A 16,408-nucleotide genomic window follows, 5' to 3' on the forward strand; every position below is an offset into this window, starting at 1 on the left:
GAAGAGCGCCGATCTGCATGGTAATGTGACCCATTGCCGGAGTTATGTTGGCCATTTACACCGCTAGTGACACCCTTGCGTTCAGCAAGGGAATCTTAAAGGCCTGCACAACCCACGGGGAAGATTCTATTTCTCATCGACTCCTCCCGTGGAATTCGATTCTCTCCGCTGCCTCTACTTCTTCGATCCGTCTCCTTACCAGAGTACTTCTTCAAAATGGTGGCCCCTTTGACTAGGACAATCGTTGTGTACGGCGCAACAGGTAACACACCTCCCGCTCTCCTCGGTGTGTTTCAACTAAGGAAAATAAAAAACACTCTAGGTGCCCAGGGTGGCGCTGTGGCTCGGTCGCTGCTCCAGAGTACCGTCGGCTTCAGCGTGCGTGCCCTAACTCGGAACCCTTTATCCCCACCAGCACAGGAACTCGCACGTCTGGGAGCTGAGGTCGTGCAAGCCGACGGGTTTAACCACGATCAGATGCGAGCCGCCTTGACAGGCGCTTGGGGGTTTTGGCTAAACACTAACCATCATGATCCAGTACGAGATGGACCTTCCCCTATCCTGCTCAATCTCTCTCCTAACTACTTTTCGGAGGATAGGCGTTCCCCACGCCAGAAGGAGTAGATGATACTATCTTTGGCGAGCACCTAATCTCTCTAGCCGCTGAGGTAGGGGTCAAGGTTCTAATCTACAGCACTTGTGAATCCTCCAGTGAACATTCCCACGGTAAGGCAGTGGTGAAAGGGATGGATAACAAGAATCGAGTCTTCCGCTACGGGGTCAATCAGCCCGCGTTTGACGCGGTTATCGGAGCCATCCCGGGTTGGTATATGGAGAACTTCCTCTCTCCAGAGTATGCGGCCTGCTTTGGCGGCTTTCCCCTGCGGTCGGATGCCGAGGGATATCTGACGTTCGCAAGTCCCCATCTCGGCGGACAAGGAAAGGTGCCCTGGCTCGCCGTCGCAGAGGACTTTGGCGATATGATACACGGGCTGTTCCTCGACCCGGCCCCCTATCATGGACGGACGGTGCAACTGTTCAGCGATAGCATTACAATGGAAGGATTGACTGCGCTGTTTTCCGAAGGTTCGTGTTTCCTCTTTTGCTCCTTCCCTTTCTGAACGGAAGACCCAATACTAAACATGCACATGGCGGGTATTTGGGGAGAACAGTGACGGGTCAGAAAGCCCGATTTGTCCCGCAGGCGACTCCGGCAGAATTTCCGACATATGGTGTGGGCGCACTAGAGGAGATCCGGGACATTTTCGCCTTCACGCAGTATACGGGCGGGAACTTCTTCGGCCACCCGAACGATATCCAGGCCAGCCAAGCACTGAAGAAGGCGGCTCGGGAGGCGAGCCGATCTCAGGACGGGTATGAGCTTATCACCATCCGAGAATATTTTGCCAAACATTTCGGTCCCAAGAATATTCAAGGATAGATCCTCGCCAGGCACAGATCCTGTCATTGCAAGCAAACAAGCAAAGTAGTCGATAGGGTGTTTTCAAAGAATGCAAGCGGGATGGTGATTTGAGATCCGGATTATCTTCATTCTGTTGTAATATAAGGCTGGTGCAGATCAGGAACCAAGCCGAACCATCGGAATTAATCCCGATGTATACGAAGAATCAACTTGATTGGAAATCAAGTTGATCTTCTCGTTGGATATATAGCCTCATGTTTCCCTCTGAATAATAAGAATCAAGCTTCCCTCGAACTACAACACATATCCTTCGCCTACATGCCTCAAATAATAGCAAGTCTGGGTATCGGGGCCGTGGTTGAGGTGGATACCACACCAGGTTACACCGTACGGAGGGGAATGTAAGTGTTCCATATTACTTTCATAGCCACGTTAAGCTAAATTGTGGCTGTTTAAATGGATATTGCGTTCGGTAAATAGCCTCTACGCCTTTCGTCCCCCCAAATAACGCACCCGGAATTTAGTCTCGAGATGTTAGTCTCCATAAAAGAGTTGATCTCCTTTGATATCTTCCGTTCGTCAAGTTTGCTCCGTCTGTCGTTGCACGAGCAAGTGGTGTAAGGTCTGCAGCTGTTACATGGGCACCCACCTGAGCTCATATAACCAGCCCCTTTCGTGTCCACTAATGGCATTGGCTTCGAAGTCAACGATTGTCCCGTCAGCAGCAGTCCCAAGGCCGTAGACGGCGTCGTTTGTCTCGTTTTCCGATGCTTCAAACTACCAAGCAAGATGGCCATCTCACCGGACCTCCTTTGCACCATTTTTACCATACTCCAAAGCCTCATTGCGGTCTCCCTCATTGTCAGAACGCCTCGGAACTCCTTTATACGTTGGATATGCCTCCCTTCAATAACCTACATGGCCTACATTGAAGGCGTCCTGATTAGAATGACCGACCACCATACCTATGCCAAAGTCACTCTTAGTGGCATGCCATTCACCATACTTATCCAACATATAAACTTGCTTTTAATTGCCAGAGTCGATTTGACAGGGCAACCGGGTACTATTGCAGAGAAACTTGCGTCTGCTTCTGCGTTGCTCCAGTCTACCCGTGGTATTGGCACCGCCTGGCAGGTAAAGAATATTCCCAGTCATCCACTTGTGCTTCGAGCAAAACCACCCAGCCGAGGCTATTTCATGAGCAGGCAGCTGGCCATTATCATATGGGAAGTTCTTGCCCTGGTTCTCGTGCTCTCATTGTTAGCTACCCATGATGTGCAGGATTATGATGGGTCATACATATATGGATCCGGGCGCGAATTCGAGATGGCAAATTCTAGCATGAAGCAGCTCCTCGGACGTGTCACAGTCGCATTTCTCTTCGGATTTCCTGGATCGATGCTCTTCCTGGACTCTATGTACCGGGTGGCGTCTCTAATATCAGTAGCGACGGGAATGACAACAATCGCTTCGTGGCCCCCAGAGTTTGGGAGTCTGGCCGACACGTATACTGTTCGCGGTTTCTGGGGGTAATTTCACCTCTAATCCTCCATATCATCCTTGCATTTCGAAGTGAAATAGTTATCGCTGACATATGGCAAACCAGCAAATTCTGGCATCAAAATCTCCGCTGGTCATACACTGGTGTTTCAACAGCAATCACCTGCCGTATCCTCGGTCTTCCCAAGCCCTCCTTGATAGAACGATATCTCAACCTGACCATCGTCTTCATCCTATCCGGCTTGATGCATGTATTCACAAATGTGATCAGTGGAATTGAAGGTGGAAACACTGGAGCCATGTTGTTTTTCGTCGCACAAGCCGGTGCCATCATGTTTGAGGACATCGTCCAACACTACTGGGCTATCTTGTCACGAGGAAAGAAAAGCACTTCAGCTGAAACACCCATCTGGCAGCGGTGCGTTGGGTTCATGTGGGTATTTTGCTGGTTGGGTGCAACATTTCCCTGGTGGTGGTATCCTATCATCCGGATGCTGGTGGCGTATGACTGGACTGGGGCGTTGGATGTCGTTCAGGGTTTGGGAATGACCAAGTTCAACCTTTCTGTTGTGGTGACTGTTGGTGTGGTCATTTTGCGTATGGTGTTTGGTGCTGAGATCTGAGGTTGGATATTCAGTCTGGTGTCTCAACTGAGACTGGGGTTGCATGTCATTAGTATCAGTTGGGATAAGTTGAACATGGTGCGATGGTCCACTCAGGGACATGGCTCTTGTCAGGCTGCCGTTGTTTTGTATCAGAAAGTTTGTCCATCGAAGTCTCTTTCAAAATAGGAATGGAAATCATTATTGTATTATGCTAAGTCAGTGGAGATCGTTAGGTGTAGGAAGTTACGCAGCGCTCAAACACACTACTCATGCATGTAATCCGTTTCAGAAGAAGCTTACAACCCATACGAAGAACCCAATCATAAAACTCTGTTTCCACAATTGTTGGTACGGCGCAGAGTATGCCAGTGTTCGAGGTTAGTCAGATTCTAAGGAATCACCTGCTGTCTAGAAGACTGCTCTATGAGAAATCTTTGCCATTGGTAGCCCTGCAGAGGGGCTTGTCCACCCCAATTGTTGTTGGAAAAAATCGGGGGAACCTGATGCCCAATTACAAGGAACCCAGGGAGACGCGACATGATCTAGGTTCGAAAGCTTCAACTGGCTCGAAATCAATTAAAAAGATCGTCTGCTTCAGGCAGCAGTTTGGTCCCGATGCAGATGATGCTCTGGTGCAACCTTGTTGACCACCTGGGAATTCATTCAGTCATACAGAAGGTCATCCATAGGCCTAATACCTACCACCAAGAACAAGCATCTGTCTCCTGCTGCCATTACGCTCAGCCGAACCTACTCCTGTCACTCATCGGCGAGGCAATAAGCTACCTTCCCGTTACACGATAGTGCAAGGCACACTCACGCCCGGTGATCAAACAAGGGGCCGTTTTCCTCCAGTTCAACTGGCAGGCCTGATGGTGCTGATCAGGTTCGAGCAAAAGGAGTCGACCACGGATCCGGGGAATGGTATGTCACCCATGTGGCTCGTATCCACTTCTGATTCCTGTGAAAGCCTTGTTGAGCTGACACAGATAGTAGATCCGGATGTGCTGGACTGAGATCCCCGAGGCAATTGTGTAGGTTTTTCTCATGTTCAGCGCATGTTGTGGCCGACATATAGGCGATCAATTCCTGGAGTTCGTCCCCTTGAGTTTTCCATGTCAGTACCACTCAACGCAACCAAGTCAGCCCGATGAGTAGATACCTTAGCAGCTCTCTACCTTTTCTCTCTGAGCCAACTTCCTCCTCGCAAGGTTTTCTGGTGGGGGTTTTCGCCCCAAACGAAACACTTCCCCTGAGAGAACAATATCTGATGTCAGCTGGGACACGGAACGATCTGCTCCCTGATGTGTCTGGACCGGTGGGCTCTGCCACATGGCTATGTTGTAGGACAATCGCTTCTAGATCGGCTGAAGCGGAAATGAAGTTGGATCGTCTCTGGGGGCGAAAGTTGAAGGTGGAAGGGAGGCTTTGCGAGAGAACTTCATCCGTCTTTCTTTTTGGCCCCTTCTCCAACTCTCTTCTCTTCCGTTGCCTCTTTGGACATTTTCTCAACACGTCCATCACAATTCATTCGTTATGCCAATTTTTCTGCTCACAGTGAGTCTGACACTCAAATCTGCTCTCAGACTGGGGAGTCACTAACTATTACTCAGTGTCGCGTTCGTCGCAATCCGGGTTCCTCGCAGATTCTGACGCGATTTGGCCCCAACGCCATCGCGAACTAGTTTCTCCAAGCACACAAGTGCTCCAGCGACCGTGTTGTTGTGTTGCCTTTCTCAGTCAACATGCTCCAAACACTGCCACGACCCCTGCTAGCTGATCCTCCGTCAGCATAGCACTTGTGCTTGCCTGTCCCCTGATTGCCTGGTCATTGGTTGGGCTATGCTCTCGCAGGCACCTTTTCCATGGCCAGGTTCTAGCTTCTGGGCTTGCTGATACCGCAGGTTCGCGTGGGCCCTGTGACTAAATTCAAAACATTATGGACCCAAAGCCGATGGCTTTCAGGATTCAAGCCCTGGTGGGCTTGCGTATCAGTCGGAACCGAGTACCAGGGGTATGTCATCCGCAGGCTGCGACGTATATCACCCTTGTCCGTCCTCCCCAGTCTATTATAGACCTTTTTTTCTGGACCTTTCTGGACCTATAGCGGTGATTCTACATGATCGCCCTGCATACCATGTCCGACTATACCTCGGGTCCCTATGCACCCATTCGCTGCAGATCTCCAATAGCCCCTCCACGCGCCCCGTTCAGCAACCCACAAGGCATAAAGTCAGTGGACAGCCTCACCTCCTCCAGGTCGACTCTCTATTTTCTCCCAAACGATATCCTTGAGGATCACACTGAAGATAGCGCGGGTCGCACCCAACCCAAGCAATTGAAAATGCCGTCCCCAGACGTTGACGACAAACTACTCCTCGCGGGGTTGGAAACGACATGGGACTCAGCAGACAGATTGGCTGTGCCACATCTACACATACCCAAGACAAGAGCCGATGAATATGGCCCACCCAGCCCTTGCTATTCATACACATCTAGCGCGAGTTCTGCGACGCGCTCGCCATCAGCGTCCGAGTGGAGGTTCAAGCCTCTACCCCCCGTTCCTGGAGTAAGTGGCAATGCGCATTCGAGAGGATCTGGTAGATCAAGTGGCGGGCAAAGCTCTCTCAGAGAGTCCCCTACGAGCTATACGCCTCAGCCGTTAGCACTCCGACCCACGACGCCCCGTCCTATAACTCCTGTATCTTCGACATCCAGACCAACCACACCTCAACCTCATGCAGCGCCCTATGGTGCAGTTCCTCGGTCTATAACGCCACGTCCTCTGACGCCAGTGTCTTCGACATCCAGACCTACAACACCTCTTCCCCCAGCAGCACCCTTCGCTGCAACATCGCGGCCTATGACACCCCCGTCTATGACTTACCGACCAGCAACCCCTCGACCTACCACCCCCAGACCCGTGACTCCTCTACCTACCATTCAGCCCTCCACGCCCCGATCTACAGCTCCCCGTCCCACCACCCCGCGACCTATAGTGGCTTTTCCAGATACAGGAGCGGCCTCGAACCTTAGGTATGAGAATGCGCCAGGGTATATCGGCTCTTCGGCGGTTGGGAAAGGGCCCAGGGATGCTCCTGAGTGGCCGCAAGTATTTGGTATCAAAGCTGAACACTTGCCGCCCGCGCCGAACAATCAGGGCTACGGTCATCAGCCGAAACCCTCAAGTCCGACGGACCGGCAGGTCCAGCAGAAACAGCCTGTGAAGAAGACGTCAAAACAGGAAATGAAACCAGAAAGTGACGAAAAGCCCCTGTGGCAGTCATTGAAGGCAGGTGTACGGCGTGTCCTAACCCGTAAAGCCGTTTCCCACGATGGTGGAGCGCTCAAGCACAGCAAAACGAAGAAGAACAAGTACCAGAATGTCCGCAGAGCATCAATCATTGTTCGCATGTCGACGATACCACCTATTCAGCGTCCACCGGAGGACAATGGTCAAGGTTTCCTGGACGGCAAGGAAGATGATGGTCACTACGAAGACGCCATAAAGCGAATGAAAAATGTCCTCGCGAGCTTGCTCGAAGATGGGTATACCATGGATATGATCCTGCAAGCAGAATCCAATCAGCAATTTCTCCGATCCCTTTTCACGCGGGTTCAGAACGAGCCACTTCTTGGTGTCGACACTGTACCTTCTAACTCACCCCCACCGACTTCACACTCCTCCCTGCCCCCGGACCACACATGCGAACTCCCTCCGCAGGATATCCAGGATTCTGAGACAGCCGATCAGCCGGTTGACCGGCCGATGAGCCAGCTGTTTGACAAGCCAATTCGACGGCCTACGTTAGGTGACGACACTGAAAGTAACTGGGAATACGTTGGGTATGACGAGGATGAAGCTTTCACTGAAGGTGCACCCTCGGTGCGCATTTTCACAGGTCCTGCGCCTGATCAAATATCAGAGCCACGCAGTTCCGTTCCGCCATTCGCCGCAGTCATGGCCGCCTTGGACGACGACCTGCAGCGCATGGTATCCAACCGATGGAGCCTCTCCAAGCCTGGCATGGAAGACATGATTTTGAATATCCTCCTTCAGATTGACGATCTGGATGACCTCTTCTCTTTCGCTCAAACCAGCAAAGCCATCTACCACATCTTCAAACGCCACGAACTCCCATTGATGGAGAACACCATTAGACGCAGATCCCCTGCAGCATGGGAACTCCGTCAAATAAGTGATATCAATGAAAACACAGAGTCGCAGGACCTACCCCCTGCAACGATCTACTACCGTGCAGTGACCCGCGATCTCCGCGCCCTCGCCACCCTCAAAGGCCTGATGATGACCCACTGCAGGGGAGTCATGCGCACCAGCTCATACACTGCCCTTGCCCGTCCGTCCGGTCCAGAAGCCCGCCGGCTAGATAACGCCATCTGGCGCGTCTGGACCTTCTGCTACCTGTTCGGAAGGCAGACGGGCAGAGAAACAGACATGGATGGACAAGTCAGCTGGCTGCGTGGCGAAACTGGATCCCCGTTCCAGCCGTGTCCCGACCCCAAGGACGTAGTCAGCATCCTGTTCGACCCTCCGCCGGGATTCGGGGAGGGCAATCCCGGAGGCCTCTCGGTGAGCGAAATGCAAGACATGGACGAGGTATGGACGTGTCTGAAGTACATGCTGGGATTCCTGCGCGGTGAGACCGAGCGTGCCCGCCGGTTCGGCGTGTTCCAGAATGCCGGTATTTCTCAGGAGCGCAATCAGGGCATGATTGTGCTGCATGAATGGATCAATTACCTGTTGTCATTGGGGCCGGAGGCTGTGGTGGAGCTGGCGCCGTTGGGGCCGGACACTCATGCGGAGACTACGTTCCAGCGAGCTATGTCGCGAGGGTGGACAACGTGGTCGGCTCCCCAGCCGGGGTCAACGCGAAGTGCGTTCCTGACGGATGCGCTGGGGCGGGTGTCGGGAGGATTGCGACGGTTGGAGGAGTTGCAGATGACGCTGTGGTATAGTTATGTGTGAGCTATTAGGCTGTTAATGAGTAATGACACATGATACTTGACTTCAATTATATTCCTCGTAGCTTATTATCGATCTTAGTAGTAATAGTATGGTCTCAACCATTTGGAGGTGACATGAGGCCATACGACACTACCTAGATATATAGTAGCCGCTTTACCTATTTACCCAGCACCGGACAATCAACTACGGTATTATTGATAACCATGGAAACTACTTATATAGTAAATATGTCTACCAATTGTAAAACTAATTACAATCCAAAGATTCATCCCGCAGTCATCCAATGGACACACCACCACATTTGTATATACCCGGGAGTGACGGGACTCCCCATCCCACCCAACCACCATCACCACTAATCAACACACTCAAAAGTATTTACCCCAGGATTGCACACCCCAATGCTACACTACTATGTACAAGGTACGATCGTCACCACTGACATCAATCTGACCATGACACCATCCCACACTCCATTCTCCCTGCTAAAGATAGTAGTAGTTGTAGTGGTAGTACTACCACCTCCTGACGTCACTTCTACGCCATCCTCCTACTATATCATATCATATAAACAACCCAACTCCTACACTCCCCCTCTCTCTCATACAATCCATCTTTCAATTGACTACACCAAACCTCCAACCAAGTAATATCCACAACCAACGAAACTAAGCAACCAAAATGTCCTCCACAATCCCCACCACCAGCGGCACGCAGCCCCTCGACCCCTACAAAGCCAAATCCCTAGACGAGGACATCCCGCTCTCTCAAAAGATCACCGACTTGTCAACCTTCATCACAGAACAGAAATTCGGCATGTTGACGACAAAGTCCTCGGACGATGATCTGCTCACGAGTCGGTGTATGGCTCTTGCTGGGAAGGTATCATCCCTTCTTACTTTACTTTCCAGAGAATATTAAAAGGAGACTTACAACTAACACAAATGATTCTTACTATGTATAGGAAAAAGGCGACACGACCCTAATCTTCCACACGAACCTCTTCAGCCACAAAACCATGGACTTAACCGCCCATCCCACAGAGACCAACATGTCCTTCCTCGACCCCATTAGCGGGTCCTGGGCGTCTATCTCCGGCACGGCGAGTATCGTGGCGGATAAGGAGACCGTCAAGAAGTATTATTCGCCGGCGTTGCAGGCGTGGTTGGGTGATTTGGGCGATGGAGTGCATGATGGTGGGCCGGAGGATCCGCGGATCGGGGTGATTAAGCTAGAGGCGAAGACCGCGGTGTATGCGGTTTCGAGGAAGGGGGTTATTGGACGGGCGGTGGAGACGGTCAAGAGTGTGGCGAGGGGGGATGTGCCGGCTGTTAATAGTATTAGGGAGGTGGGGAGGGCGGAGTTTGATGAGTGTAAGTTTGCCTTTTTTTTTTTTTTTTCCCTTTTCTTTTAGGGTGGTTTGAGGGTTTGGAGGTGGTGATGGTGATGGTTGCTAACGGGTTTTAGGGAGACGGACGCATCCTGAGTAAGTCTGTGAGGGTGGTTGATATGGGCTATGAGATATGATTAGTATTATGTCAGTTGTAGGACTGCAAGATAATCAATTATGTGCTAGCTTCAAGCTGCAAGTAGACAAGTCCAGTCAAGTAAGACTAGTCAACAAGAGAACGAGTATGGCAACAGCGCCAGGCTGAACTAACAAGTTCAATCAAGTAGACTGGTCGAACGAAACGAAGGTAAACAACTAGTGTTACAAGATGTTCATACAAGATGTTCAATCAAGTAACACCTGACAAAAGAGAAATAAAAGAAACATCCCATCCGTTAACATGATTCCCAAAGCTCCAAAAGATCAATCCAGACCAGTCAATTTCCGAAGACCAGTCCATCAACCTGATTATCAATAGAACCAACCAAGTTCAACCAAGAGCACCGAAAAATAAGAAATCATGTTATCGTAACTCCAAGGGTATCGTGAAATTGTGGCCCACGCCATCGCTAACGCCAATAATTCCTCAAATCTGTCATAGTTAGCATCTACCACCATATCCAATATCAGGTATGGACCTACCAATCGCAATGGCATCTTAGCCGGCAGGCGTCCATTGTGCAGCAGCATGGCAATGTTCTTATTAGGAGTCGCCTGCAGCTTCCGATACGCTTCGCGAATATGTCTGGTCTCAACCGGGGTACGACCCTCCTCAGGGGGATCGAACAACCCAGTCTCGCGTGTACGCTTCTTACTGCTCTCGCCGTTCTCACCACCTCCACGACGGTTCTTCTCGCGGTCTTCCCGCTCCTTGACCTTGAGTGCTTCCTCGGTCAGAGTCTGGACGATCTCGAAAGTCAAAAAACCAAGAATATCAACGATATCGTCATTGGGCTTGGACTCAGTCACGATGCCAAATCCAGCCCACTCGCGGAACCGTTTACTTTTGCGGTAGGTGAACGAAGCCTGGCGACATTCTGACCAGAACACATACTCTTCCTTGGTCATGTTCTTGGTACGTTCATCGGCTGCGGCGAGGCGCTGGAGCGTAGCATAATTCTGCTCCTCCTCCTCTTCATCTTCTTCGTCCTCGCGTTCGGGAACCTGCACCGAGTAGAAGCTGTTCACATCCCAGGCGAGACCAACGCGAGCACGCTTATTCTTGGGCTTTGACGCAACGTCCTGCGGTCCTGCGACGACTCCGCCGGCGATGGGGTCATCAGCTCCCGCGAAGTCTGCAGCATCAGCGCCGCCTTTGTCGTCGGAGTCTTTGACGTTCTTTCGGACATCTTTCCAGGACAGGAACGTCTTGAGACGCGACACCTTGGCCTTGTCATGGCGAATGAGAAAGATCAAATCATCGGTAGAGATAGACCGCACGCCGCGACGAGTCGCTAGGGCGGTGCTTCGTGCGAGCTGCAGGAGTTAGCGGAGTTCGCAACATAGTAGGGGAAAGAGCATACAATTTCGACAACCTGCTGGCGCACAATATCCTCAATGAGAGTCGTGGTTTCAACGGATGGTTCGGCAGTCTCACCAGAGACGAACATCATCTTGCGAGAGAAACTAATTAGCATTTCCTTAAATTCCTCCCTGGTCTCTGCATCCATCCCCATGTACATGTCCAACGGTTCTTCGCGTGGCTGCTGCTGGACCGCTGGGACTGCTGGCACCGGCGGTGCAGTCGTCATTTGGCCATCTTCCAGATGGTCCCATCCATGCCACGAGATAGTAGCATCAGAATCATAGGGATCCGCAGACATGATTGGAGATAGTGCCTTCAACAACAAGCAGACTTGCAATATCCAAGTGGACCTCAGTCAAGCGAGGTTGGCAAGAAGTAGAAGAACACTTCCAGTCAGAAGATCCTTTATAATCCCATTTTTTGCAAAGAAGCAAAGCACCATTGCATGCTAGAATTCACCATTCCCATGCATTACTGCTGCTTCAATGAAGCTCCGTAGATCACATCGATAAAGCGGAGCATCACATATCACAGCAGCGACAAATAGAGCCAGCATGATACCACAAACAGTCTAGACTAACGCAGCCGCAACCACAGAAAAATAGAGAGAAACCAATCACTGATTCTCACGGCACCAAACAAAACAGATAGGAAATCAGAACAATGCTTACCTGCTGGATCTCCTGCCGATACTTGGGGGTACGATCAGTCGACATGATGCAGGTTATAGGAACACCGATCGAGCATGCTCCACTGCAAATACTCTGACAAGGGGAGTCCGAATCTCAGTCTGCTCAGGATCAAGATAGGACGGATATTGACAATGTGGCATCCATTCGAAGCAGCGAAGTATGAAAGAAGGAAACAGTGCCTGGATGCTGGTTGGTGCACGTGAATCTCACCCTCAGGTGACTGGACTGGTTACAGTGCATAAGCCGGATCATCACATGATCCGATGTCCGGCTTGCCCTCCGCCGCATTTGGTGGGGGGAATATCGAAAGTTTCCCGGCTGGTGGGAATATTCACGAACAACTTACAATTACAATTATTTGTGGTATTTGAAATTGTATATTCACAATGCTTTACCTAGTAGGACTTGGTCTGGCTGATGAGACCGATATTACGGTCCGCGGTCTGGAGATTGTCAAGAAGGCCGAGCGTGTCTATCTGGAGGCATACACGGCCATTTTGCTCGTCGATAAGGAGAAACTAGTGAGTGTCGCCTGACGGAGTACTACAAGCTATGTGTTCTAGGGTGCGGAATTGACTAACTGGAATGAATTGGTTTAGTAGGAAGCTTTCTATGGACGTCCTGTTATCGAGGCCGACCGCGAAAAGGTCGAGAGTGGCAGTGATGAGATTCTCGCCGACGCCGACAAGGTCGATGTTGCTTTCCTCGTCGTTGGTGATCCCTTTGGGTATGTATAGTATTCACTATTCTTTGGCGCGACATTGGCATGGTATCTGACTTCCGTCAGCGCCACCACACACACAGATCTAGTCCTCCGCGCCCGCGAATTGGGCATCGAATCCAAGGTCATCCCCAACGCTTCCATCATGTCCGGTATTGGTTGCACGGGCCTGCAGCTGTACAATTTCGGCCAGACCGTCAGCATGGTCTTCTTCACTGAGAACTGGAAGCCCTCATCCTACTACGATCGGGTCAAGGAGAACGTTCAGTTGGGTCTGCACACATTGGTTCTGTTGGACATTAAGGTCAAGGAGCCGTCGCTGGAGAACATGGCTCGGGGCCGTTTGGTCTACGAGCCCCCTCGCTATATGACCGTTGCGCAGTGTGCAGGTCAGATGTTGGAGACTGAGGAGGAGCGTCAGGAAGGCGTCTGGGGACCGGACAGTCTTGCTGTCGGCGCGGCGCGAGTGGGTGCCGCGGACCAGAAGCTGGTTGCCGGTACCCTAAAGGAACTGGCCGAGGTCGAGATGGGCCGGCCTCTGCACAGCTTGGTGTTGATCGGAAAGAGAGCGCACGACCTGGAGAAGGACTACATCCGGGAGTTCGCTGTCGACAAGGCCACCTTCGACGCTAGCTGGCAGAACGGCGGATACGGTACGATGTAAAGACCGTCGCTGATGAGGAACGAAACCAAAATAGATAGAAATTCATCACGCCAACAATGAACACTGCTAATGAAATCACATGCACGAACCCAAACACCCAAACCCGCTGTTCTGGTAGAAAAAAAAAATGCTAGCAACTAGCCACGCACACGTCATAAGCCGTAGAGAGGATTGCGATGTAGCCATAGCCGTGGCCATCAAGCTGTTCGCCTAGCAAACAATCGAGTCAACCGTTCGGGGAATCGCATCTATACAATCGCAATCACCGTTAGCAAAAGATTCATCGAAAATCAACCAAAAGAATAACCCACCGTAGCAGAAGAAGGCGTCTCCGGCGGCGTCTGCGTCTGATCACTCTCATACTCTCCACCATCGGCATAGCTCCCCTCCTCGTCGTATCCATCATCAAAACTATCCCCATCTTCCTCCTCATCGTGAGGGAACCACCTCTCCGGATCGCCGTTATACACAATCCACCAGCCAATGCGCTCACCAGCCGCATACTTATCCCGAAACTCCGTCAGGGCATCCATGGCGTCCTTCTCCAACGGCTCCTCCTTGAAAATGTCCTCTGGCTTCCAGCTCGTCTCGGGAGTAGGGCCGACATCCTCGGGGATGGAGATGACTTTCCCACCGACGTAGGCGTATGGCTTGCTAACTGCGTCGTCGCTTGTGTCTTCGGGATCGTATTGCTCGATGAAGCGGAGGTTAGGTAGACGGGAGACGATGCTTGGTTCGGTCTTTTTGAGCGATTCCATGACCAGTTCGCTGGTTAGGGGCTGTTGGAGGTATTCGGCTGTTGCATCTTCCAGGTTGTGGAGAACAATGTATACGCGGATGCCGGTAAAGCCGGCGCGCGGCCAGCGAAAGCCGTAGAGCATGTAAACGGGCATTTTATTTATTTTGATCTGCCGTCTGCAGAGATTTGTTGGATGGTAGTTGGTGTGGTAGTGGTGAGAAGGGGGTGTGTGGCGGGGGGGAGGGAAATGAGGAGAGTGGGCGAAGCAAGGGAGGAGGTGCTGTTTTATGAATGAGGTGATCGGTAGTATTGTGGGGAGGAGGAGTAGTTCATATTAAGATCGGGATCTCGGCGAGGTGAGGAGAGAAGTGGAGAGAAGGATGAAAGAGAGAGAAAGACAGAGAAAAGATCGTGAAGGTCTAGGGGTTGCGCATTGCGGATTCGGGTTGGGGGAAATAGTTGGTTGCACAGCGCGGGATGGGATAGATAATATGCAGGGGAAAGAATGAAAGAGAAAAAGGCGAAAAGAGCAGAAAAAGGCAGATGATATATGCAGGGTCTCTCCGTGAGGCCGGATTCGAATGTTGGCTTCTTTGTTTGTTCTCTTGTTTACCACCTATCTAGAGAGGACTAATGATTTAACGGTTGGGCTGGATTAAAAGGAGAGAAGAACTGTAGAAGAGACTATTGATTTCCAGAGATCCTAGCGAGCAGTCGGGTGAAAGCAATGGAAATCAATCTCATTATGCTGGTTGTCTGCAGATTCGATCTGGAAAGCTTAAAGTCAATCGGTGACCCAACGGTCAAAGCGGTCAGTACTGGCAGTATGGAGTCTCGACTCGCATTGTCCGCCGGAGACACCGCGGAGAACAAGTGACGCCCCCGTTGCACTTCTGGCTTTGCTGATTTACCCCCTCATTGGTCTCCTCCCTTGCAATTACTACTTACGGGATGGTTCTCTCATTTATTCTGGTGCAGAATCGCCAGTAAGTCATACCCCGCGTTCCCCCGGGATGCCCCCATCTCCATGCATGAAATACACCCCCCCTAACGCAGGAACAGGGGGAAGACGCGGCTCGCGAAATGGTATGCGCCGTATAGCGTAAGTGCAACCCTACTTGGACAGATTCGAATGTCATCTAACACTCTGAATTTATCATAGGATGAAGAAAAAGTCAAGCTAAAGGGCGAGGTTCGTTATACGCCCCTCCCGACAACTACCACCACCAGTACTACTACACCCCGCCGCGGAACGACTTATTAATGTATGCTGGATAGGTCCATCGCCTGGTCGCCCCGCGAGACCAGAAATACCAGTCCAATTTTGTCGAGTTCAAGAGGAGTACCAAGGTCGTCTACCGGAGATATGCGGGGTTATTCTTCTGCGCCTGCGTCGATGCTACCGACAACGAACTGGCCTACCTCGAGGCGATTCATTTCTTCGTCGAAGTGTTGGACCAGTTCTTTGGAAACGTCTGTGAGCTAGACTTGGTGTTCAACTTCTACAAGGTAAGTGAGCTATAGGCTGGAGGAGGAAGTTACTGGGATTGTCTGGGATCGGAAGAGAGTAGCAGACGGATGGGCTGATGGTTGTACAGGTATACGCTATTCTGGACGAGGTGTTCCTTGCAGGTGAAATTGAAGAAACAAGCAAGCAAGTCGTATTGACAAGGTTGGAACACTTGGATAAGCTGGAATGAGGGAGATAATATCGGGGGGTATAGCAAGAAGGGAGAAGTATAAAGATCGCTTCATGGCGATACAATTGCATATATGACCACGGGACATGGTCAAGAGGAGTTAGGGGTTCATTAGGCTGATATCAAGTCTGGGCGTGTTTCTTTATATATCACTATTGCATGCGGTTGTTTCCAATGTTGTATGTGGTTGGCGACTGTTAATACCCTTTCTGGTTAACCTGCGTCCTACTGTCCAATCGAGTAGATTCCATTCAAATAAGCGCCATGCGATGCCTGTAATGAGTGCACTTATAGCCGTTCTCAGGGCCACTTTCAGGGTCTGCCAGGGGTCCCGGTGAACCTCACAGGGACCAAGTGTGTCCGCTATTTTTTACACTCACCACGGGTATGGCTGCTGCCTGACCTCCAACAGCCGACTTTCACTGCCGCGATGCTTGACAGCGGATCACCCGAGACATC

The 16,408-nt window shown here is 51.1% G+C and overlaps 8 protein-coding genes across 8 annotated transcripts; 6 read left to right on the forward strand and 2 right to left on the reverse strand.

Annotated features, from left to right (window-relative positions):
- Positions 1-148: 148 nt before the first annotated feature.
- On the forward strand, positions 149-1,672 carry BO83DRAFT_375309 (NmrA/HSCARG family protein). Its single transcript, XM_025530424.1, has 4 exons — positions 149-262; positions 323-537; positions 600-1,086; positions 1,173-1,672. The coding sequence occupies exons 1-4, from the start codon at positions 217-219 to the stop codon at positions 1,439-1,441; spliced, it is 1,017 nt and encodes a 338-aa protein (XP_025391535.1). The 5' UTR covers positions 149-216; the 3' UTR covers positions 1,442-1,672.
- Positions 1,673-1,774: 102 nt separating this feature from the next.
- On the forward strand, positions 1,775-3,550 carry pyr8 (acetyltransferase pyr8; the record flags this gene model as incomplete). The annotated part of the gene is made up of 3 exons (XM_025530425.1): positions 1,775-1,824; positions 1,884-2,955; positions 3,033-3,550. The coding sequence occupies exons 2-3, from the start codon at positions 2,213-2,215 to the stop codon at positions 3,547-3,549; spliced, it is 1,260 nt and encodes a 419-aa protein (XP_025391536.1). The 5' UTR covers positions 1,775-1,824; positions 1,884-2,212.
- Positions 3,551-5,668: 2,118 nt separating this feature from the next.
- Positions 5,669-8,518, forward strand: BO83DRAFT_434503 (uncharacterized protein; the record flags this gene model as incomplete). Its single annotated transcript, XM_025535800.1, has 3 exons — positions 5,669-6,100; positions 6,163-6,529; positions 6,585-8,518. The coding sequence occupies 3 exons, from the start codon at positions 5,669-5,671 to the stop codon at positions 8,516-8,518; spliced, it is 2,733 nt and encodes a 910-aa protein (XP_025391537.1).
- Positions 8,519-8,881: 363 nt separating this feature from the next.
- On the forward strand, positions 8,882-10,135 carry BO83DRAFT_375315 (blue light-inducible protein Bli-3). The gene is made up of 4 exons (XM_025530426.1): positions 8,882-8,941; positions 9,017-9,400; positions 9,483-9,891; positions 9,986-10,135. Exons 2-4 carry the CDS (start codon positions 9,200-9,202, stop codon positions 10,006-10,008), a joined length of 633 nt encoding a protein of 210 aa, XP_025391538.1. The 5' UTR covers positions 8,882-8,941; positions 9,017-9,199; the 3' UTR covers positions 10,009-10,135.
- On the reverse strand, positions 10,066-12,270 carry BO83DRAFT_375316 (transcriptional regulator SPT3). The gene is made up of 4 exons (XM_025530427.1): positions 12,105-12,270; positions 11,432-11,521; positions 10,551-11,384; positions 10,066-10,500 (listed from the first exon to the last, which is right to left on the reverse strand). The coding sequence occupies exons 1-4, from the start codon at positions 12,147-12,149 to the stop codon at positions 10,495-10,497; spliced, it is 975 nt and encodes a 324-aa protein (XP_025391539.1). The 5' UTR covers positions 12,150-12,270; the 3' UTR covers positions 10,066-10,494.
- Positions 12,271-12,511: 241 nt separating this feature from the next.
- On the forward strand, positions 12,512-13,601 carry dph5 (diphthine synthase; the record flags this gene model as incomplete). Its single annotated transcript, XM_025534563.1, has 3 exons — positions 12,512-12,646; positions 12,728-12,852; positions 12,913-13,601. The coding sequence occupies 3 exons, from the start codon at positions 12,512-12,514 to the stop codon at positions 13,508-13,510; spliced, it is 858 nt and encodes a 285-aa protein (XP_025391540.1). The 3' UTR covers positions 13,511-13,601.
- A 106-nt stretch (positions 13,602-13,707) lies between these two features.
- Positions 13,708-14,403, reverse strand: BO83DRAFT_423757 (AorFlbE; the record flags this gene model as incomplete). The annotated part of the gene is made up of 2 exons (XM_025535120.1): positions 13,708-13,758; positions 13,822-14,403. The coding sequence occupies 2 exons, from the start codon at positions 14,401-14,403 to the stop codon at positions 13,708-13,710; spliced, it is 633 nt and encodes a 210-aa protein (XP_025391541.1).
- Positions 14,404-15,129: 726 nt separating this feature from the next.
- Positions 15,130-16,183, forward strand: BO83DRAFT_375318 (AP-2 complex subunit sigma). The gene is made up of 5 exons (XM_025530428.1): positions 15,130-15,235; positions 15,312-15,351; positions 15,412-15,441; positions 15,528-15,758; positions 15,848-16,183. Exons 1-5 carry the CDS (start codon positions 15,201-15,203, stop codon positions 15,947-15,949), a joined length of 438 nt encoding a protein of 145 aa, XP_025391542.1. The 5' UTR covers positions 15,130-15,200; the 3' UTR covers positions 15,950-16,183.
- Positions 16,184-16,408: the final 225 nt, after the last annotated feature.

The sequence above is a fragment of the Aspergillus eucalypticola genome (assembly GCF_003184535.1).
Source record: "Aspergillus eucalypticola CBS 122712 chromosome Unknown BO83scaffold_4, whole genome shotgun sequence".
NCBI classification, from domain to species: Eukaryota; Fungi; Ascomycota; class Eurotiomycetes; order Eurotiales; family Aspergillaceae; genus Aspergillus; species Aspergillus eucalypticola.